General features: G+C 28.4%; 4 protein-coding genes across 7 annotated transcripts in view; 2 read left to right on the top strand and 2 right to left on the bottom strand.

Moving 5' to 3' along the window:
* LOC119682442 overlaps positions 1 to 24,446 on the bottom strand; it is a 29,751-nt gene extending 5,305 nt beyond the window's left edge. Inside the window, exon 1 of the mRNA XM_038095889.1 lies at positions 24,366 to 24,446. The gene's annotated coding sequence lies outside the window, so the exon portion shown is untranslated. The remainder of the gene's footprint in view (positions 1 to 24,365) is intronic.
* LOC119682433 (SAM50-like protein CG7639) overlaps positions 1 to 24,498 on the top strand; it is a 246,151-nt gene that overhangs the window by 122,828 nt on the left and 98,825 nt on the right. The gene's annotated exons all lie outside the window — the stretch shown is intronic.
* Positions 565 to 24,446, bottom strand: LOC119682428 (major facilitator superfamily domain-containing protein 6-A-like). 4 transcript variants are annotated; one of them, XM_038095873.1, is made up of 5 exons: positions 24,366 to 24,446; positions 3,734 to 3,812; positions 3,535 to 3,680; positions 3,150 to 3,302; positions 565 to 1,870 (listed from the first exon to the last, which is right to left on the bottom strand). In XM_038095873.1, exons 2-5 carry the CDS (start codon positions 3,792 to 3,794, stop codon positions 623 to 625), a joined length of 1,608 nt encoding a protein of 535 aa, XP_037951801.1. In that variant the 5' UTR covers positions 3,795 to 3,812; positions 24,366 to 24,446; the 3' UTR covers positions 565 to 622. The 4 variants fall into 4 exon arrangements, with proteins under 4 accessions (XP_037951801.1, XP_037951799.1, XP_037951798.1 ...); XM_038095871.1 differs by having other exon boundaries at positions 3,734 to 3,974; positions 24,366 to 24,438; XM_038095870.1 differs by lacking the exon at positions 24,366 to 24,446 and adding an exon at positions 8,681 to 8,977 and having other exon boundaries at positions 3,734 to 3,974.
* LOC119682422 (transferrin-like) lies at positions 13,476 to 22,455 on the top strand. Its single transcript, XM_038095864.1, has 4 exons — positions 13,476 to 13,587; positions 20,136 to 20,503; positions 20,572 to 20,874; positions 20,938 to 22,455. The coding sequence occupies exons 1-4, from the start codon at positions 13,503 to 13,505 to the stop codon at positions 22,324 to 22,326; spliced, it is 2,145 nt and encodes a 714-aa protein (XP_037951792.1). The 5' UTR covers positions 13,476 to 13,502; the 3' UTR covers positions 22,327 to 22,455.

The following is a 24,498-nucleotide window of genomic DNA, read 5'->3' as shown; positions in this document are numbered from 1 at the left end:
TTATTATTATGTTGAGGCAGTTGAGTCAGAGTGCACCTGAGCACTTTTACTCTCTATTAACTGCGAGGTTTCTTCAAAACCCCAATTTGTACCTTGACTAGATTATTGTTTGTCACTTCATCAGACTAAGCAATAATTGACCTCAGATCTGCATACCTCCCCGAGAAGCCTGTAGCCATTGTGAGATTTGATAACGCGGTGTTGGTAAGTCTGTCAGATTTCGCAAATAATTTTAGGGCTCTATCCTTTATGTATGATTATACTGTCTAAAATTATGATTAAACTTTTTCTGTTATTATCGAAGAACACAATTAACAGTTTGTAAGCTGCAGTCGCAGTTGTTCTTATTTTAATATATATAAAAATAAGAATTCATATCTCTGTTTTTAAAAATAATTTATATATTTAAATAATATATTACAAGTTCAATCTTGTCAAGAATTAATTAAAAAAACTATAAATTTGAATTTGATATATTTATTTATTCAAAATATACAAAATGCATTAATTAAGTTACATATCACAGTTATTTATTGCAAATATAATACGAATAACTGTCCAAAATCATTTAAACAATATATATAATACAAATATATAAAAAAAATACTAAAAAATATAATTACTATATCTTACTTTCGTTCGTCTCATTTTGTTCAGTAGGCGCCATATATTCACTATTAGGTAAATATTGTTGTTTTCGGGACAACGGCCTTAAAATAATGTGTGCACCACATGTTATAATAGCCGCTACAGCGAAGTAAGCAAAACTTCTCCTTCCGCCGAAGTGTTTAAAACTTAAACCACCTATCAGTGAACCAATTGAAAAACCTAATCCATCATCCATTCCTGCCATTAATCCTTGCACAGTTGCAGATGTTCCTGGGGGTGCAACAGCACTTGCATATGCCACTATGCACGTGTAACATAATGCATAAGTAACACCTTGAAAGAATAATTCCACGCCTACTAAATACCAAGGATTTGGTATCCAAGCGATGAGTGCAAGACGCACTGCATAGAAGAAGAAGCACATGCTCATACAATTTATGTATCCAAGTTTTTTAATAATCTTTCCACTGTAAAAGAAGAAAGGTACTTCGCCAGCCAAACATTCAGCAGCAACAACACATCCTTCAATTAACTTTATTTGGCTCATGAAACCAGTTTCGGCTGCAACTTCTTCCATGTGCCAAAACATGAAATATATTATGAATGAATCTATTATGCCAGCCATTGTAGCAAAAATTAAAAATATTGCAATTGGTTTAAGCGAAATTAATTTCAAAACGTCTTTAAAAATCGATTCGGATGCCGAAAGTTGGGGTAATTTCAATTTAGATACACTTATCATATCTAAAGAACTAAAAATCAGCATTATCAACAATGCGGGTGTAAAACTTTTTATTGTGTCTACGGTCCAAAGATCAACAACAATACCAGATAATAAAGCCGTTAAACCGAAACCAATAGTTCCCCATACACGTTGTGCTCCATATTTGTCTTCATCGTCTTTACCCAACATGTCAAAGCATATTGCATCGGATATTGAGTTTGTGACATTGAAGCCAATAGTACCCATACACATAAATATCACAAATAGCCAAAATGTCGAGGAGCGATATAAACAATCTTCCGTCTTAAAGTCATACACTGTACAATTCAAGTGAATTGGTACCATACTAACTGAGCTGTTGGAAAAGTTCTCCATTGGGAGACACACGTGCAAATTCAATAGGTGTGCATTACTTTCGAGAATTGCTTCATGATTTTTTATGTTATTTAAATCGATAAAGTTTACTTCAAATGTGGACTCCTGGTCTGAGCATAAGCCACCTCGCGTTGACGAACAAAGCGAGGAACTTGTTAATACCTATAAAAGAGGCGCAAGAGTTATATTGACAATATCAGTAGAAACTTTATAAATTGTTTATTTAATTTTAAATTATTATTTTTTATTTTAAATTTTATCAATAAAATTAAGTCAACACATAATTAAAATTTTATATTTAATTCAGATATGACCAAACACTGCTCAATGAGCTCATTACGGGTATAGGTTTTTTAGATATAGATCATAGATAAGATAAGATCATAGGATTTTTGCATAGTAATTATTTTGTTTTTTGTTGATATTTATTAATTTTTCTATTTTGGCTTTCAAATTTCTATATCTTGTAGTAACAAATATTAACAATTGGCAATAACTGAAACTTCAAAAAATACTTTTGCCAGTGCAATGCCCATTGCCATATATAAAGTTACGTAGGGCCAATAAATCAATTGCAAGAATTAGCATCCCACAAGAGTTGTAAACGATCTACATAATATGACAAAAACTAAATCTTGAACTAGTTGAACTAGAGAAATTCACACACGCAATAATGAAGTACAATAGAATTTCCAGGTTTGCTGAAACCCGTTGAACTGGTAAAGGGATATTATAAACTTTTTCTGCTAACTTCAACGCTAACTATAGAATTTGGAAAAATAGAGTGACTTCACACTATCTTATTACCGCCACTGCACTACCTGAATTCAGATCGATATCTGAGTGAATTATCTTAACTAGGTTCAATAATCGGTTTGTAACTTATCAATCATATAACGTAGTGCACTACGTCAAGAATAAAACTAAAATAAAACAGCAAAATTTGGCGCTAAACATATTTCTAGGCATGAAAAATGCTGAATTTTTAACAACATATTTAATTTTATAACCTTGTAGGCTAGGGACCTGAAAAATATAGAACAGTATTCATGTTCATAAGATCTTTTATCCTAACATTATTAGCAGGGAAGACCTCCTCACACTCGATAACAGAGGACCTCTCCGACAAAAAAAAAAGAAAATGGTTCCAAGTTGCTTACATGCTCAGCAATAATGACAGATAAATCAAAAATACGACAATGTAGTGAGACAATTGTCGTAGAGCAAACATATTAATGCCAACATCAGAACTCCTAATGCCGAAAACGGGGCATTTCGCTCTTAAAGTGTGATAAGACATTTAGAGGCTGATAGGTGGCATATATGCAGTAATGTTGTATAAAGTATATAAAATATGCAAAATAATAATAAAAAAAATATAAAATATTTTAAATAAAAAGAGAAAAATTAATAATCTTACAGTATCTTGACCTATACTTACATCTTTGGTACAAATTTGCAGACTCCAAACAGTTAACTCTGTACTACTGTTAACGTTTATTATATGATTTTGTTGATTCGGTATGAAATAAAATGCTCCATAGGATAGGGTCATGGTTAAAATCAAGAGTAAAAAAATTACTTTCCGCAATTTCTGTTTGAAAGAAGACGAAGCAATAAGTTATAATAAAACATTATAAATACAGTGAAAACTTTTTTAAGCGGACACTTAGGACAATTAGGAGAACTGTACATTTAAAAGAACGGACTTTGAATAAAAAATTTATACTAATAATTTATTAAGTAATTGGTTATAAGTTAGTACATTTAACAGAATTTTCACTGTATTATATATACATATATATGACATTAATATATCTGCTCACCATAAAATAGTCTGCTACAAAACCGAATAATGGCTTAGCAATAATATACATAATTGGTAGTATTGATGTTATAACACCCATTATTTCAGGAGATATACCTATTTCTTTGCCTAGTACAGATAATTGCGGTAAAATAGGTCCCATAGCTGATAAATAGAAAACAATTAATTTAATTTAAGAAAAGAAATTTTAAGCTTACCGGCCATGAAAAAAAGAAAATGCGCCTTAATAGGAAGTAGGCGTCGATTTACTTTTCCCATTGTATGAATTATCACTGACTATGAAGTAATATGTTGAAATATTATTGTGAATTTTATTTAATATTAAATTTTTATTTGTTTGTTTGAATTTTTAACAAACAAAAATTTATTTAAATTAATTTTAGATAACTCATAGTTCCGTTCGAATTTCGCTCGTAGTTGTCATCCAGTTAGATACTTCTTAAAATAGCATAAAACTTTTGTTAGCTTATATAGAAGAAAATTAGCCCTTAGTAAACATACTAATTGCTTTAAATAAAAACTATTAAAATACACAGATAAACTTATCCGTCGGTTTTGAGTTTTATCATTATGGGCACTGAATTATATTTATTTGGCATCATAAATAATATCTAATCATGCTTTCAACTGTCGCAATGATATCAAGCATTTATCAAAACATCACCGTTTAATATTTCTATGCTTTTTTTGTTAATAACATTCAGAAAAGCGTACATTAACCACTTTCGTGTTTAGTGTTACTTTAAACATTCTTCAAAATTAAACATTTACATACCATACGTAATTAATATTATATAAATATATATCAAAAGCTTAAAAGAAAACATAAAAAATAATAATTTATTATATTTAATTTATAATTTATTTTTATTTAAGCATTGCTATATACAACTTATATATATATACATATATATGTTAAAAAAGCACACACTTTATTACAATCTTTTTTAAGATTTTAAGTATAAAAAATAGTAACTATAATTAGCATATGTTATAAGTATTTCTTCGAGTCTTCACATTTTAAACCAGAAATAGTATAATTCTAAAAATTTATTGCCAAAATTAATGTTTACACCAAATTTCCACTGCTTACTAAGTAAGTTACTTAAATAAGTTTAATATTTTGTCGTTTCCTTTGATATAAGTTACTTATTGCATAGGATAGAACTTGTATGTGTCAGAAAGGTTTTTGAAAGTTATAAGAGAGCTTTTGTGTTTGCTTAGAAAATTGCTGTCACTCAATAATATATCATACAGAAACAACCAACTTAGGGGCAACCTATAGAATAGATATACTTGTATTGATAACAGATTAATATAAAAAATATCGAAAAATACATGTTAACGAGATTTTATAAGTTTATAAATAGGGTCGATGTTTGCCAAAAGTTTCTAAACCAGAAGATGGGCAGGAGTATTTTCACCTTCTCATAACTAGATAACGTGTTTGAATAAAAAATACGCGACTGAAATCAAGTTTATCAAGAAGTGATATGAAACCACCACAGCAAAGGAACGGTAATGATATTGAAAGGCCTGCCAATTTTGCTCTTCCATGTGAACATTTACCGTATTATAAAGATTAGCAAAGGTGAAAAGAAAATGAACATGCAGCTTCCAAATATATTCTTTCCAGGTTTGCCTTTATGAAGAAGAGCCATATTACTCTTAACTTTTGAGAAGGCAGGCTATTGCCATCGAACTCTACATTGATGGCGTAGGTTTTTGTCGTAAAAACAGATATGCCTTTAGTTAGGAAACCAAAAGGGATTAAAGAAATGGAACGAAACTGGAGCATAGTTTACTTATTTAATTTGAAATTTTTGGTTAAGAATATAATATATTATATTAATATTTGGTTCCGAAGTCAAAGGCACCCAAGACTTCTTATGAGTTCAATATGGTGACTAATTACAATAAAGCAGTAACTTTCAATTGGTACAATGGCAATGTTAGTCATTGAGTTGCAGCTGTTTAATTAATCAAAGTTTTAGTATTTTCAAAATAATGGAAGAAAAATAATTTCTAATTTCTATAATATACAAATCAAAAAGCTCTTTTCAATAGAGAAAATTATTTGCAAAGAATACTTAGTACCAACAATACTTAGCCTAGTACCAACATCCATTTCACAAGAAAATTTGACATAAAACTCTATATAAAACGAATGTTCCAAAAATTTTGAATATTGTAGAAAATTTTTTTATATGGAGTTTTATAATTTTTCATGCGAAATGGATTTTAGTAGTAAGCTTAAAAGAAAAATACTTTGCAAATACTCTTCTCTATTGAAAATAGCTTTTTATTTGTTAAGTTTAAACATGGCCTTACAGACACTGATAACGTTTAAAATTATGGATTATTTTGAACAACCATAAAGTGAAGTTGAAGAATATAAACATGTCATCCTTAAAGATACCAGAAAGAAGTGTATAAACATTTTGGAAGAACATTTGACCATGAGAAAACTGTTAACAAAACGTACATCGCAATCTGTGGGCAAATACAGATCATCAAAAACAGTAACGAGTTTTTTGGTGCTATTTTCAAACACTCAAGTGAAGACTTAGGCCGGTAAAAGCCACTTAAAGTAATCAAAGATCTTGGTTTAATTTATTTGGGTTTTAGCAAATATTATTTTGCATTATAATTAAATTTAAAGATAAAAATAACGAAAGATCGACTCTGATGAATAAGAAGAAAGAGATTTTGGACCAATGAATACTTCTGTTCGGTGTGAGGCTTGCTTTTGGGACAAAATATATAATAGGGTGGCATATTTGCTTAATGGGAACTTTTGTTTATTTTTTTATTATATATTCAAATATATGAAATAATTAAATATATGTAATATGGTATGTAATAAAAAATGATTAAATTGCTGCTTAATTATATGTTAGATATAAAATAATTAATAAATATGTTAAGATTATTTTTTGATGTGAGATCTATTTTTTTAATTGAACACAAAAACAACTAAAATGATATTAAATCACCAACTAATGAAAAAAGCATAGCAAAATGTAATCGCTTAATAAAAACTCCTTATCATTCTAGACAAAGGGTAGACAATTACCACCTTCAGATTGTATTGCAACGATTCGATGACCTTTTATTGATGATCTTTATTTAATAAGAATTGAACATTTTTTTTTTTCAAACTGTACTCATCACACCATCGACAATTTATATATAATTTTCCATTGTTAATTAATTCTTGTAAATTTAAATAATATACTTATATTTCAAATATTTCACATATATTTAACTAGCAGTGCGGTTAAACTGTCATTGCTGTATTATAATAAATCAATATATCACTATTTTTCGAAATAGTTGTTCAAGTTAAATTTTTTGTTGTATTATAAAACACGAAATCTATAACTTCATTACAGATATCAATTTAGAAACTTATAAATCTATAACATATCTATAATATATATTCTAATTCTAATTAAGTCTACCGAAGTAAGCCAATAAATATGCTCAAATACAATCCAGTCTATAAATTTAGTAATTTTATTCAAATTTAATAATAAGGATATTGCGCTAATCATAATTCATATCATAACATAATAAATGCTATTTATTGCAATAAATAATAGAGGTAACTATGTAAACGTTTTACTTTGGGCGAACTTAATACTACGTACCTCGATAACCCAATATTTGGTAGCTTTTAACATAGGTATAATTTATATCTGGGAAATTATTATATTGCAGATCTAACAATATTATTTATTTCATAACATTTATTATAATTAAAGTGTAGCATAGAAGCAGATGGCTATAGTTTTAATTCCAGTACATAACACTAGTAAACGTCTATGAGTATAGACCGGTTTATATTTCTCCAAAACATTATACAAATATCATATATATATGTATATATTTATTGTTCAAGACATTTTAAAAAAATTTAATACATATTAAAAAAAAATTGGTTCTGTTAAGTTTTAAAAAAATTGTTTTTGGTTTTAAAAAATTTTATTTAAACCGATATTTCATCTATAATCTATAGTCATCATCTGGGTACTATGGCTATGGCTATGATAACTATAAATTAGAGTCGAAATATCGGTTTAAATATTTTTTAAAAACCAAAAACAATTTTTTAAAAAGTATATTATTGAACTACTGACCAATAAGTCCGTTAAAATACAAAATTATTATTAAAAATATTTGGCAATTAAAACAATTAATTACTCAAAAAAAAATTGAATTATTAATGAAATGAAATGAAATAATTAACTGATGAAATTAGATTGAAGTATTATTTTATTATTTTAAATGCGCGGCCTTACAATAAACATATATATCACATTTAATAGACACCATAAAACTTGTTAACAAAAAGTGTAGTTTATTTTTAGATTAAATTGATTATAAATTCATAAAGTGATATAGATGTTATCTTTTTAAAGTTTTTTCGCAATTAAAAAATATCCACTGAAGTCAGTTTTCTATTACCACACATTAACCATTACACAGGCCGTATGCGAGTTCGACTAAATTGATGGTAAATTGAGGAAATTAGTGAATTATGTCGGTATGGGTGTGAATGTTGGTGTTTACTAGAATTTCGAGTAGGGTAAATTAGATAAAAATTAAGTAAATTAGGTGTTACCATTACAAAAATTTTGTAAGATGTTTAATAAATAAATAAAAAATTTTAAAAATTTTAAACCAAAAATGATAAATAAGTGCATCAAATAAATAAATAAATATTTACATAAGTGCAGTGCAAAGAATGCCTAGAAAATTTCAATTTACTTTACTTTAATTTAGTTCAACTCGCACACGACCATAGTAGCCATATATTAAAGATGTATTTGCGAGCTTTTATTATTTTAGATGTTATTTAAATGGTTTAATAATATAAATTAAAAACACATGTAATAATATTATTAACAATTCCATTAATATTTTTTATGAATATATTAAAAATTTTATAATTCAAAGTGTAAAATTATTTCAAATGAATCACAAAAATAATGCATTTTCCCAGTAGCCCATTAACAGCTTGAAATACTCGTATATGTAAATAAAATTGCTATGAGAATTATTGCCTTATATTGAAATCACTTTTAAATTATTTATTAATAATAAATGTTTGACAGTTTGTGATTACGAAAAAAACCTACACAACGAAAATATGTAATTCACTAGACAAACAAAATTATTATATCCACATAACCACAAACAATTTCAGTTTATAGCACAGATACGAATCGAATTTTAGTTAAACACGCTCTTGATATCGGTTATTTCCCGCACTTATTAAATAAATATATAAATACACACACTCAGAGAGAGCTTCTCACTAAAATTTCACCGGATCTTGCTTAGAAATACTTTCATTAGAACATCACATTTTCAAAGGTAACGTCTCACTGAAAAGTTTTGAAAACTTTTGCTGTCGATTTTTGTATATTTCACTCGCATTACTAGTATTTGGTTTTATAAGTACATATAAATATAAAAACTGCCATACAGATTTAAATCTTATCTTAAACGATTTGATAAGACCTTTCATATAGAAAAAAGAGTACACTTTTGCAAGAGATTGAATAATTACAGAACAGCTCTGCAATAAATGTCGCTTTACATATAAAACAATAAAATGATTCAACAAAAAATTAATTTTTTTTTTTTGAAATCTCTTCCCCATACTTCTTAAGATTACGCGTTTGTTGACGTTCTTAAGCAAAATGCTGCAGCGCAAAACTCTCGGTAGTTGCTGCATCGGAGACCATTCGATTGTCTTCATTTTGCGCATAATATAATAATAATATAGGTCACTTCGTAAGAACCGGACACTACCCAGTAACATTTTTTGTCATGTTTCATGCTTAGACTTGCTTAAGTTCAATAAATTTATATATAGTAATATAAATATAACTCAACACTTGGAGTCAACCCATAGGTTTCCAAAGGTAGAAAAAGGAAAAGATTACATGCTACATTTTAGAAGTGATTAGTTAATATCAAATATATATAAAAAGATATGTGAAAAGTAATTATATTTTAATGAACAAGCACAGAATATAATATAAAACTTGAGAAAAAATATATCAATTCTAATTTCAACACGATGTAATCTAACCGATTATTTAAAAATACTATAAAGCTTTATTTAAAGAATTTCTTTACAAGTTACAGACATTTAAGCACCAGTATCTGTAAGTATACATATAACCACCATTTATCAAAAATAAAAAAAATAGTGCAATATTTTGTAAATGCCTTTCTTTACCTTTTAATATAATTATTCTATATCCGTTTACTTTGTACTCTACAATTATTAGTTCCAGTGATCTCGAATGTCACCCTACGCAACAGAAGTAAAACATATATGCAAAGAAAAAGGTTTTCAAAATAATGGATAATTTTGTAAAAGTCTTGCTTTATTTTTTCTTGTAATTATTCTAAATTTACTTACTTTCCCCTTTACAACTAGTAGTTTCAGAGATCTTGACAGAATTACGTAGGATGATTATACATGCAATGAAAAAGATATTCTTATAGTCTGAGAATTAGTAGAATTAGTAGATAGATAGCAGTGGCGTCGCTAGGCGTCAGCGATTTCGGCGACCGCCGACGGCCTCGCGCTCGCAGGGGCCTCGCAAAAAGTTACCGACTGTGGATTCTAAGCACTTAATAATATTTTGAACAATTTGGTTTAATAATGGCATTAACCATATTCGAAATATTTCCGAATGTTTATATAGTAACCAGATTCATGTTCACAGTTTCAGTCAGTATAGCTTCGACGGAAAGAAGCTTCTCAAATTTAAAATTGATTAAGACGTACTAGAAAAGTATGATGATCCAAGAGAGACTATCTCCATTCGAAATTCTATAAACTGAAAGGAAAATAGCAGCTGGCGCAAATTATGATATACAGTGGTCGTCCAGTATAACGAACGCTCGATATTACGAATTTTCGATATAACGAACACCCAAAATATTTACATTGATTGTTCTATATAACGAACGAAAAAAAAATTCTGCTCCATATTACGAACAAAAAATTTTTTGTTTCTTATTCGTTTTTGTTTTATACAAATTATGCTTTTGAATATAATTTTACTATAAAACTAGCATTATTCAGCTTAGAATATGCATGTAATTGTCCGTTTTTTTTTTTCTGAGAAAAATGCCTATATATGGCAAAATGCATATATGCAGGCGCCACTGATCTGTTGTTCACAAATTCAGTTTATCATATACGAAATACTATCCAGACATACATATGTACATATTAAGGTGTTTATATTTAATATGTATTTGTTTAAAAATATCATTTAAAAATTAATTTTGACAAAGCCGGACGTTTAAATCGTTGTCATTTAATTCTATTGAGTTCGATGAAGAGGACGATATACCTTTGGCTCAGCTTATACCACGAACGAATGATAATGTAACTGAAACAACCATTACATTACTTCAAAATGTTTTTCCTAATGTAAGAAAGAATATTATGCTTAAATATCCTATATTATATTTTCAATTTTATTGTTAGTGTGACATTAGTACATACGAAGTTAATAAATGGAATAATGCTGATAATACCATCGATATCTCGGACGAGGATGATGGATCTGATGACGAAAATATAGAAGAAAATAATTTAGAAATTATTAAACATAAAGATGCCATAAATCATTTCGAAAAATGCATAAAGTGGGCGATTAACAATAATGAAACTTCAAAATTAGCTGTACTAAGAGAACTACAAGAAAAAGCTGTTCAGAAAAGTCTTGAGTGTAGTAAAAAACAAACAAAAATTAATGATTTTTTTTTATTCTACACTATGATTGAATGCGTCCTTTCTTATAAATAGTTTTTGTAACAACCGAATAAAAAATACTTTTAAATAAATATATACTCGTACGTGTTTATAAGTTAATTTATGAACTCAAATATATGAAATCTCCTAAAAATAACCATATTGGTAGGTAAATGTATAACATTCGATATTACGAATTTTTCGATATAACGAACAAGGGGTGCAACATAAAATTCGTTATATTGGACGTCCACTGTAATTTAAAAAAAAATTGAGTGAATCTAAAAGTAGGAAAATTCATTTATTTTAATTTGTATTTATTTTAATTTGATTAGCAATAAAACTTTCAATCATTCTTTGTCATATTAGTGAAAGTAACTCATTTACTTTTACAACTGGATTATAAAGGGGGTCTCGCAATTCTAATGTCGCCGACGTCCAGAGTTGGTCTAGCTCCGCCACTGATAGATAGAGACAATCAACTTAAAAGTTTTCTATTATCCTTTTTTAAAAATACGGAACAAATATAACACTCACAAATTATGTTATACAACTTTTTATTATAAATTCAAAAAATAAATGTACATACATACATATAGAATGAAGCATGGACATGGACTCTTTTACATCTCATGTTTAAATTAAAACGATTAAATCTTATTTATATGAAAGTACTCTGATTACGCAGTGAAAAGCGCTATATTCGAAATTCCAAAATTTATTGCCATCTTGATTATATGGAACTAAATCGATCGAGAAAATCTATTAACCGAAAAATGCACAGAAAATTTGACAAGGAAATATATTTTCTCCATGTCATGAACAATGCTAAAAAATTCAACTCTATAAGTTAACTATTTTTATTGTTTAGAATTATTTTTAAAGATTTTTTTCTTCGTTATCCACTGGGGAAAACATCTGTGTCCTTCACCCTATCTCATTAGTAATCACTGGGGACAAAGAAAAAAAAAATCATAACAGAAATACGACAATTAAGCAAAACTTAGAGTGAAGTTAAGCATATGGCAATAGATCGTTCACATTTCTTTTTATGTTCAGAGACTATCTTAAAATTAGTCTCTGACTTTGTTTATATCTGTAAATAAGTAAGTATATAATAAGTAAGTAAGTATAAGTTAAGCATATAGTAATAGATCGTTCACATTTATTTTCATGTCCAGAGACTATCTTAAAACTTGTGTCCGACTTTGTTTATATCTGTAAATAATATTTCTGCAAACATACTCCAAACATACAGAGCACTTATTGGCGTAACGCAAATATGGTGCAGAGAAACAAGAGTTGAAATGGGCCTAATTAAGCCTCACTAAGCATAAAATTAAAACTAATTATTATTTTAATACATTTATATATATAGTGAATTATTTTATAAAAGAAACCATTACAATTCACTTCAATTCGACTATAGGTTTTATAATAATTTATTCTGACATCTTATGCAGATTACCCAATATACGTCATTCAGGAGGCAAAAGAATTGTTAGTAATTAAGTATACAGATTAGCTTACGTTGTCTATTGTCTACTAGACACTAGACTATTATGCAGATTTGATATTACTTTTAAAGTTTAATTGTCTGTATAATGTAAATCCCAATAGCTAATACAATGTTATCACTACATTCGTACATATATCTATTTTTTGTTGTGGTTGGTTTTTGTTTCGTAGTACAAGTATATTTATAGAAATGTAGAGAACACTTAAGATTTATAATAAATTATAATGCCGACTTTTATTAATCATCCAAAACTTTTTTAAATTTTTCTCTTTGATCGTAAGCTGCTATGAATCTTAATATAAATGAGTTAACCGCACTCAAAAGTTGAAATGAGATACATCGAAAAAAGGCATTAATTATCACATTTAACTCATGTGTTTTATTAAAATTTTTCTGTTTTATTTCTGACCTCAGCGTGTAAACAAATAATTTCGAAATCACAACTCAGTTTAGGTTGAGTCGACGATCGAAGCAGAAAGCTGGAATTAAAGCTTGCCGGGTCACTCTAAAGATCGGATTACACGCGCTTATTGTGATGTGTTCTAGTGTGTAAAAAAATAAAATCTTTAATATAAACCTTTATTTTTTTAAAACAATAAAATATATTTAGTAAAAAAAAACAATTTATTATATATAAGAAAATATATCGAAAAATATGAAATTCATTTTTTTCTCCGTTTGGTGCTTATCAGTGTTGTTTTCCTTCACATGTAGTATTAATGTTCCAGATAATGGAAAATGTAAGTTAATAACGATTATTGTTTTTATTAAGAAAATACTATGAAAAAATTAAAAATCACTTAAATTCTTAATTATAGTATATATAGATATATTACTGATTAAGTTGCACTTACATTGGCACTTAAAATAGGCACAAAAAATTACTTGTTTTTATATAAAATTTTATATAAAAATAGTAAATATAAAATTAATGAGAAGCCTTAAATTTTAGATTAAAATTCAACAAATTAAATTTGACTTTTTTATTATTTAATAAAAACGTTAATAAATGTTAACATGATTTATTTGTAATTTTAAGTTGTTAATAATCAAAGCCTTTAGATCTCCGCAAATGATTAACATTTTTAATATTTTTTTGTTGCATCCCCATAATTAAAAAAAAAAACCTTAAATCGGAATTTTACAATCCGGTTTATAAGTCTTCTAAAGCCAGAGTGTTTCGGTTAACTAATGATAGTATTCATTTATTATAAGCAGTAGTTAAAATCATATATGACGTCTTTCGTTTGATAATATATTTAAAATTTATAAACCAGGTGAAATTTAAATATTTTTAAAAATAATAATATAAGGGACGTATAAGGAGTCCAAGAAAATTACATATAAGTCCGTTGAGAGCTCTCTTAATTATTCCTCCATTAATGATTTAGTATTCTAAGTACGTAACAAACCTGGCATTTAAGAATATTATATTTTCTTTAAAAATATATGAAAACGTTATATTATCTATAGTTATACTAATATTTCTAATAAAATCGAATACATAGCAGAAAAAAACTTATCCATCTTGAAGACAACTTAAAATATATGGTTTACATAATATATAAAAATACCCAAAGTCTAAGATGATAAAATCATTCTAACGAAATATTTGCAACAACCGTTCTTTTGAAAAGATAGGAGAAAAATTTGGGAAAGGAAGCCATCTTGGGGACACTTCATCTTCATTAAAAAATTCAGTTAAAATAACAACAACAGACCACCTGAACGCAGTGTATAATATTCCTCACTTATTAATAATAATTATTAAAACTGAATTTTTAAAAAACAACAGAAAATTTGAAAGCTAAATAAATAGAGTTTTAGATTAATTTAGAATATCAGTACAGATAATTATAAAATAAATTGAAATATATTAAATAAATATTGAAAACTAAAAACTTAATGAATACTTTATCTCAATTAAAATATTTACCCAACTACACATATTTAACTATTGATATACAAAAGACTCCCTTCCAGTAGTTGGGATACAAATGATAATATTCTATTTGACATAGGGACAAGTTATGATTGCAGTCACACTATAATAGGTATCTTTAATATTTGTTTAAATATTTTAGATTGTGTATATATAAAACAAATTACTAAGGGTTATGTAATGATTGCAGCCATAATCACCAATTGTTGTTGCTTTCAATGCAAAATAAAAATTTAATACCGACAGCTCATTTCACTTTTATTTAATCGAATGCATATTTATATAAATAATCTGGACATTAGTTCCCGAGTAAGCGGTGTTCACATCAACGAAGACAAATCGAGCAACGAGTACTAGTTTTAAATCAATTCTTCTATTCACTTAATTAAAAAGTATATAGGACAATTAAGGCACAAAATTATCTATGGATTTTATATCTGGATTTTAAAATGAAGTTGACTTGACATCTGGTTCCATGCAATTATATATAACATATATCAAAAATGAATGTACAAAAGTTCGTCTCAACGTCAATATTGACAAAAAGAAATCTATGCGGATCAACGATAATAATGTTGCTCAATTTACTATAGGTGAAATCTTGTACAAGACGTCATACAGTTTAAATACCTTGGAAGCCAATCGATTTCGTTAAGCTAAATGTGTGTTTGCCAGCCTAAACAAACTTTAGAGAGCAAGGACGTCACAACTAAAAACAAAAAGAAAAATAACACTTGTGTTAAAACCGTGCTGCTCTACGGCTAGGAAACACGGTTAGTAACAGTCGGCATCACATACAAGCTACAAACCTTTATCAGAAGATGCTTGAGAAAACTTTTAAGAAATTGGTGGCCTAGTACGATCAGCAAAGAGCGACTGTAGGCTATAATAGAAACAAAAACCAATTGATAAACAAATCGTAAAAAGAAAGCATAGTTGGTTGGGTAACACTTTAACCAAACTCTTAAGCGATACCGCACATGCTGCTCTGGAATGGTATCGGCAAGGAAACAGAAATCGCGGTCAACCAAAGCTACATGAGAAAGGACAATCAAAAGAAGGTCGGGCAAATTTTTCAGTGAACTAAGAGCTATAGCGTGTGATAGAAATCTCTTGTGATTTGACTAAGTTCGTGAATTTATATTTTTGAACGTGTCAATAATAATAATAATATCTGATTCTGTGAAAACAAAAACCAAAGTAAAAACAAGAACCAAATGATAACATATTGATAATATGGCATATAAATGATGGTAACATATTCAAAATATATACTAAATATATATACATATATATAATAATAATAAACTTGTATATATAATAACGAAACTTGTGGAAATTAGAAATGTGTGTAACTGGCACTATTTGTTTAGCTTCACTACTGCATATAGTTTCATCCGCTTTCATCCATACAAACATTTAGCGTAAACTCAAATAAAACACGACCGTTCTACACCAACCATAGGGTTAATATTCTTAACACTTCTTGATATTTTTATATTTCAAGATAAATTTTATTTTAAAAGTAACACATATTAAAAAATTAAAATATTCAATGGAAATATAAATAAGAAAGTCAAATAAATATTTTTCCTATTAAATTATCCATGTGATTTTATACTTTAAGCCATATGTTTATTTAATTTTGCTCGGATATGACATTGACATCTCTTTGGGCAGTTGGAGACTTGACATTAAATCAATTCCCCTGAAAACGTCACTGGTTTTACCATTTTTATATGTACTTGACGCAATTATTTGCAAATTCTACCTGTGTAGTGACGAGTATCGTTGCTAATTTTCGGAATAAGTCAAAGTTGTGTAGTTTTTAGTCAAAATTAATAAGAGAAAAAATTCCCAAAGAAAACATAAAAACGTTCATAAAATTCCCCAACCACTCGACCAAGTTTACGGCAATCAAAATGCATAACCTGTTCTCGGCAAGTGTGATGAAGCGAATCTTTTTTGTTTACATCTCACACATAACTCGATAGTTTATGATAAGAAATAAAATTAGTGACTGCCTCACTGTCTCACATTACAATTACACAACATTTCCAGATACTCTCGTTGTAGTGACAACTCCACACCGAAGTGAGAGAGGATGAATCAATTTAGTCTACTGACATTTAGTTATGTTTATTTTTATGATGTATAAAATCAAAGGTAAAAGTAAACTAAACTTGCTAACCAAGTTACTAACCAGTAAGTTTTCAAGGTCATATTGACCAAATTAAACCGCATATAAAACAACATTTTTAATTAAATGAAATTTTGGCTTAAATTGGCATCTTCGCCGCAATGATTTTAGCAAAATTTTTACAAAAAATAAAAAATAAAAAAAATTGCAGTAAGTGTTATAAATTGACTTTTTTAATTTAACTGTAAGATTTTAATTTTTTTTCAAGATATATATCTATTATATTAATTAAACTCTAACATATAAACTGTATCTGCACATTTATCTTTAATTTGTTTAATTAATCCAAAAACATCTGCTTTCCAGAAAACGCCCACCATTAGCGATGTTTTATCTCTAAGTGAAATTGTTCTTTGTTGCAACTAATTAATTGTAATTACTAAAGTTAAAAATATTAATATAAAGAAATTTAATATGCTTATATAAAATACATATATAGATATATATAAAATACATATATATAATTTAACAAATATTTATCAATGCAAATTAAAATATTATATTAAAAGAACAATAAGTTTAGTAGGTGAATTATATGCTTATAGAAAAATACTTTTCAAAGTTAATCTAATTATATTTTTATGTATTTTTATATAAATATTGTATATCTATATATATTTTTTTTATATATTGTATACTTTATATATTTATATATATTTTTTATTATTATGTTGAGGTTAGTTGAGTCAGTGCACCTGAGCACTTTTACTCTCTATTAACTGCGAGGTTACTTCAAAACACCTCTTTGCGCTTTGACTAGATTATTGTTTATCACTTCATCAGACTAAGCAATAATTGACCTCAGATCTGCATACCTCCCCAAGGAGCAGATATATTTTTATATATATTTTATTTTTAAACCGGCTATTGGTTCCTTTGTGTTAAATATCTATATAGACGATAGAATAAAGAAGATGACGTAGATTTATTTTTATTAATAATTTATCGTGATCCTGATGAGTCAAGGAGAGTCGAAATATAGAATAAAGGACGTGTGCGAGTTAGGCTAAGTTGATACTACACACATTTAGCCATTTATCAAAACGTATCCACACATCACTACATTATCGGCACAACTTAGAATTTCCCTCATTTAGAACGCAACTTAGCCTAACTAGTAAACGTCCATAATAAAAAAATATTAAACATTGAATTATTTAACAAAAAGGTACCTTTAACCGAATTAAAAAAAATATATTTAATATTGTATTTTTAATATTTTTATTAATATAAAAAAACAGGACGATAAATAAATTCAAAAAATTGTATAGTTTATTTAATTATTATATTTATAAATGATTATTTTTTAGCTTAGAAATGATATGATGACAAATAAGCTAAATTTACTCTATTTATAAAGAATTTATTGAATATAATTTATTAATGTGGTGTATTAAAATTTAATCCTTTCACAATTTACTGATATGTCCTTCATAATGGCACGGCAAGAAAAAAAAATATATATGACAACTCAATTAATTCGGTCTATTTAAAAAAAAATCTATTAGGAATAGGTCTATACGCATTCACAAGTTCTTGAAATCTATGCACAATGTATCAAAACAGAAATTAGCCGATCAAAATTCTGTATTTTCTGAACCAGTAAAGATATTGAAATTAAATTTTCCTTAGAAATAGTTTTTAAGATAACCTTTTTTCGCTCAAATTTTGCGAAATCACAATTTCGCTAAAATTGATTAAAACTGCAATTAACTGAAAAACAAATGGACGGATTACTTCCATTTTTTATATAAAGTTGTATTGTTATATACGTAATTAATATATTTTATTCTTTTATTTGTGACAAAAAATATTATATAATAATTTATTAGTGGGCTAATTGGTCATTTAAATAGAAATAAAAAAACTTTATTAAAATATCGAAAAAATATTTTAATAAAATACAATTCATTTTTAAATATAAATAATAAATTATAGTTTTTTATTTCTATTTAAATGACCAATTAACCCGCTAATAAATTATTACGTAATAAATATATATAGTCTAATAAGAGTAAACAATTTTTTTAAAGATAATGAACACTCTTTTATGAAAATTTTGTATGGGCGGCGGGTGTTGCAGTGGGCGGAATATCATGAAAAAATTGGGGTATATATATTAAAATGCAAATATTTAGTACACCAAATTTTAATTTCTATCATAGTTTTTGAGATAACTAAGAAAATTTGAAGATAGACCATGTTTGGGTCTAAATTTTGATGGTTTCCGGTAGACCGATTGGGCTCAAATTAGATTGAAAAAAAGGCTATCTAAAATTATATTTATAGAAAATTTCATTTAATATCTCTACTAGTTCAGAAAATACACCAGGCATAGCAAACGCCTCACGAACGAGGCTAATAATAACACTGTACGACAGTAAAAGCACTTTTTGAATTTTTCAGCGGTTTTAGATTAATTTGAGGCTATTATGAAAAAACCGCTTTGTTTTTCGCGTGTTTTTGTGACTAAAAGGTGTTATCTTACATGTGGTATCTGGCAACAGTAAACGGATTATGTCAAACGTTTAGCCCGCATCGTGGATCGTCTGACTACTATTTGTGTCGATCTCTGCAAAACTGTTTCAATGGTAAAAAATTGACCGACTGCAAAACAGTTAATCAATTTTTTCTTCGATAAACCACGGAAGTTCAACATCAATCGAATTATGCAGCTATCCGAAAAATGGCAAGAGATCATAACTAGTAATCATAATTTTGCAATCATTGCAAAATTGAAACAAAATACTCAAGTTCTAGTTACTTTCGAAAAAAAGCATTAATGAATTCTCCATCATTAAAAACTCAATTTTACAATCAATTATTTAATTATTTTATATATTTAATTATTTCATTATTAAATTTATTTCACAAAAGATATAATGAATAAATTAGTAGCTTTACTTATCGCTTCATTAGATACGATTTAGAGAATACACTTATATGGTGGAATCGAGGCATCCCAACAGAAGTACGTTCTTCCTAATACTTTACAATTATTGTATCTAATAATTTTAAAAATCCCAAATCCCAATTATTTATCATATAATTGTTATTTATATTTTAGTTAGAAAATAAAATTAATAATAACTGACAAATTAAAAAATTTATTAAAAAAAACCAATCACTTTTAATATATTTCGTAGTGCGCGTTTGTATTGTTGAAGCGAGAGGTATATACCGTAAAACCCCCAAATTTTGTCCAACATTGGAGGCTACGTCTAACATAGAATGTGTTGTTGGCGTAGATCGATTAGATTGTGTACGCCGTATACATAAAGGCACAGCACACTTTGGCGTATTGACCTCTGAAGATTTAGTCGCAGCTCGCTGGGCTAGTGTGGAAATTCTTGTAGCTAGTGAACTACGTTCACATAATTCACCTTTTGAATACGAAGTTGTCGCTGTAGTCGACAATGAAGCTGATATAAACACTGTACATGACTTACGTGGCTCGAAATTATGTCACCCAGGATATGGTCTAGAAAATCATTGGACAGACGTTTTAGCTAATGTATGTATTATATTTTGTATTATTTATATTAATATATAACTTGTTAACATTTCTTATTTTTATGAAAGTATTTTGAATCAACATTAGTTGCTAAGTCATGTGATCCTGAAATCTCAGTAGTTGAGGATCGCATTCGTTCTGCAGCAAAATATTTTGGTCCTAGTTGCAAAGCTGGACCTTGGGTTCCTGATCCAAAACAAGATCGCATCTTAAAAGATCGTTATTCAACCTTATGCCAAATGTGCTATGATCCTTATCGTTGTGGAATCGGTGATAAGCATTGGGGTAGAAGAGGAGCTCTTTATTGTTTAACAAGTGGTGGAGGTAATGTGGCTTGGGCACGTTTGGATGATGTCCGAAGTCACTTTGGTGTAAGTTTAAATACGTTAGAATATTATTTTAATTTAATGACAAAATATTTTCTCATCTACTAGCTTACTAGCTTGCCAGCACAAGCCGAATTATCAGAATATAGTTTTCTCTGCATGGACGGTCACATGCAACCCATAAACTCTACTAAACCATGTGTATGGGTAGCCAAACCTTGGCCCGTAATTGCCGCTAGACGATCTCATGCTGCTCAAATACAAAGACTAGTTACAGGTCTATCACATGATGATCCAAATAGTTGGCAAAACGCACTTCTTAGTTTATTAGAAACATATCATATTGATATAAATCCACTTGACAATGTAATACCAATTGATGACTATCTAGATCAAGCGCCTGCATTTCAAAGTGCATACAGTTTTCCAGAATGCAATCCCCCACGTTCAATTGTATATTGTACGACATCAATTATTCAACACATAAAATGTTCATGGTTACAGGAAGCTTCTCAAGTGTACGGTGTGGAACCAAACATTCAATGTATACGTTCTGCAAGTTTAGAATCATGTATGGATGATACACAATTCAAAGCAGCGGATGTCGTTGTAGTAGATCAAGAAAGTCGTGTCAAAGCACAAAGAGATTATAATCTATTGCCGATCCTTTATGAATTTTCACAAAATATGCATGATCGTTACGCTACAATAGCAGTAATACATAATGATGCAAAATATGAAAGTTTTAAAGATCTAAAAGATGTTAAAGCATGTTTCCCATCCTATGAAGGTGCTGCACATTTGTCCGTACAAGATACAATATATAATATTACTGGTCAAGTAACAAGTATACATAACTATTTTCATCGTGACTCCTGCACTTGGCATCCTCACTCACACCGTAAATGTCCTGAGTATTATAAAGGTGATGAAGGTGCGCTGCGTTGCTTGGCGGAAGGTGCTGACGTAGCTTTCCTTAGCTCTGATATATATAAGTTATATACAGTTGGTAATTTAACATCAGACTGGGTTGCAAAAACAAAACAAAAATCCTTTAAAATTCTTTGCCCTTATGGTAGTAACGAACATGGTTCTAAATTTGAATATTGCTATCTTCACTGGACATCACGCGGTCACTTTATGACTCATAATAGCACGATAGCTCGACGAAATGAAATATATAATACGTTAAGTGATATGGATCGTTTATTTGGAAAGACTTACAAATCAGAAACACGCCCCTTTACAATGTACGGAATATTTGATAAACGCAATAATGTTTTGTTTCACGATAGTACTGACAGTTTAAAGGGATCACAGGATTTGAAGAAAGATTATGCCAAACGCTCTATGGAAGATGTATACGAAAAATATGCGAGTCAATTCTATACAGATTATAGTGCAAGCGCCGCTAAAAAATTTACATTCAATTTATATGGATATTCGGCCTTTGCATTCATTTATTTAATAATTTGCATGTTTTTCTATAGTTTTTAAGTCAATACTTTATTCCATTTACTTCATTAATGTTTAGTTATTTATTGTGATATTACTTTGTAATAGTATAGTTTTTAAAATCTTTGTAATGAATATTTAGTGAAAGGATACATACATTTTAATTTCTCATGGGCGTATTCAATAAAAAATAATGATATTAACTTTAACAAATAATGCTTGTTTTGAACATATCCCCAGTTTTTTATATGCATACTAAAAATTTACTTACAAGTAAGTAAATAACAAAATAAATAGCAGATTAGATATTGCTTTAAACAATACTTTTGGACTAAATATTTGTGTTTGAGCTAAGCAATTCAGGAAAGCCAGGGATATTGCCGATTCGTTAACTGATAACTTTTTTGATAAGATATATTTTAGATAAACTCAGTTGATATATAAAATGGACTGTTCTATTGTAATAAGAAAGAATAGAGTGAAAAAATAAGAGAAAACCAATATATATAGATATATATTTTAATTTTGGTTTAATACTTGTTACTGAAATTAAAAAGCAAAGAAATATTGTGAAATTGCCAGGAAAACATTGCAGAATAGACAAAATAACACTGAACGTGCCGGAGTGTAGTACATACAGTAATCCCCCCTATAATGCGGTACCCTTATAACGCGTTTTCATATTACGCGATTTCAATTCCCCGTATAACACAGGCATTTCCCCATATGAAGCGATGATTTGTACAGTTCATAATTAGCTACGCGTACCTTTGCACGTGTATATACGTGTATATATAATATCCCAAGGGGCGGAACACTAAGCACAACTTTATTTTTTGGCAGTGTTCTTGCAGTGTTTTTACAGTGTTCGTGCAGTGTATTTATTATCTGTAAATTATACTGCAAAAATGATGGCCTTTTTATACTTATGCACAATCTTTGCGCATCCAGTGAACTTCAGAATTTCTTACAATTCGTTTATTTTCTAGAATTACTGCCTTCTGCATCTCTCAATCTCTCATATGATTTGAAGCATACGTACGTTGCTGTAATACGGTGCACTATTTTATGGCCTTAAATAAACTTTTTCTCAGTAGACATAAATGATCGAAAACTGCTATCAGATTTGAGACAGTGCAGGTAGGTGGAGTAAATAGTCTTAATGTATAATATTAAACTAGATTAATCTAAGTAAGAGAACCGAGAACAACAAGTAAGGCAGGAAAGAAGATTCTGTCTCGTGAATGTGGAAGAACGTATACAAAACTATGATTGAATTTAATTTATTACAAATTCTACAATCTGGTTCATAACTACCCACATCCCGACCCTGTCACTTACAAGAAAGCTGAAGTTACTCGTATAAACGAGTAGTTTCCATAACCCCATTGTCCACACATGGCTCCCGTAACCTCAGCAGCTCTTTTTTTCTTAAATAAACCTTGACTTCTAGGTACTAAGCCTCTTTATCTTAGTTTTCTCACCTAATTATTAGAATGAGTTTTCACATTGCGATGGAAATCTTCTCCATTCATTCCTAAGAAGTGATAATAATGAAGAAAAGTCTTACATTAGTGTTGCGCTTCAATATGCAATGCACATACATAACATATATAAATACCAATATTATATTAATATGTCACAATATTAACTGAAAATAATTCCCTGGTAACATTAGGCAAAACGTATTACCTCGATTTGCAGATGTAATAACTCGCCTTACATGTGAATATATATAAATAAAAATGTTATTATGGAAACTTTATATAATTAGTCATATTTCTAATTACTAAAGATATTCTAAATGAATGTTTAGGAATAAGTCGTAAATTATTTGAGCAGATCTAATTTTAATTTTCTAAATAATTAATTAATTTTTGCTATAACGTTAGTTACAAGTTTCATGGCATGCAATCTTCATAATAATAATTTTTTTAATTATGCGTTTCAACAAATGTAAATGGCAATAAAAATGAATTATAAATTAAATTAATTAAATTGATTAACAACGCGTATTATTTAGTCGCGACATCTACAGTTGAATAGAAAGAGAAATTTATATGAAAGTAAAATTTACTCACCCTGCAAATCACCAGCTGACAAAATGTTGAATTGTATTTGTTTACAAGTTGCTAGGCAAAATTGTCACAACAATAAATGTATTTCGCATAAATATTATTTTATCGCTTAGTCATTATAAAAAAATAACAAAAA

The sequence above is a fragment of the Teleopsis dalmanni genome, chromosome 2 (genome assembly GCF_002237135.1).
Source record: "Teleopsis dalmanni isolate 2A chromosome 2, ASM223713v2, whole genome shotgun sequence".
NCBI lineage: Eukaryota > Metazoa > Arthropoda > Insecta > Diptera > Diopsidae > Teleopsis > Teleopsis dalmanni.
Note: the sequence above shows the minus strand (reverse complement) of the source record. Positions and strands in the feature narration are given on the sequence as shown.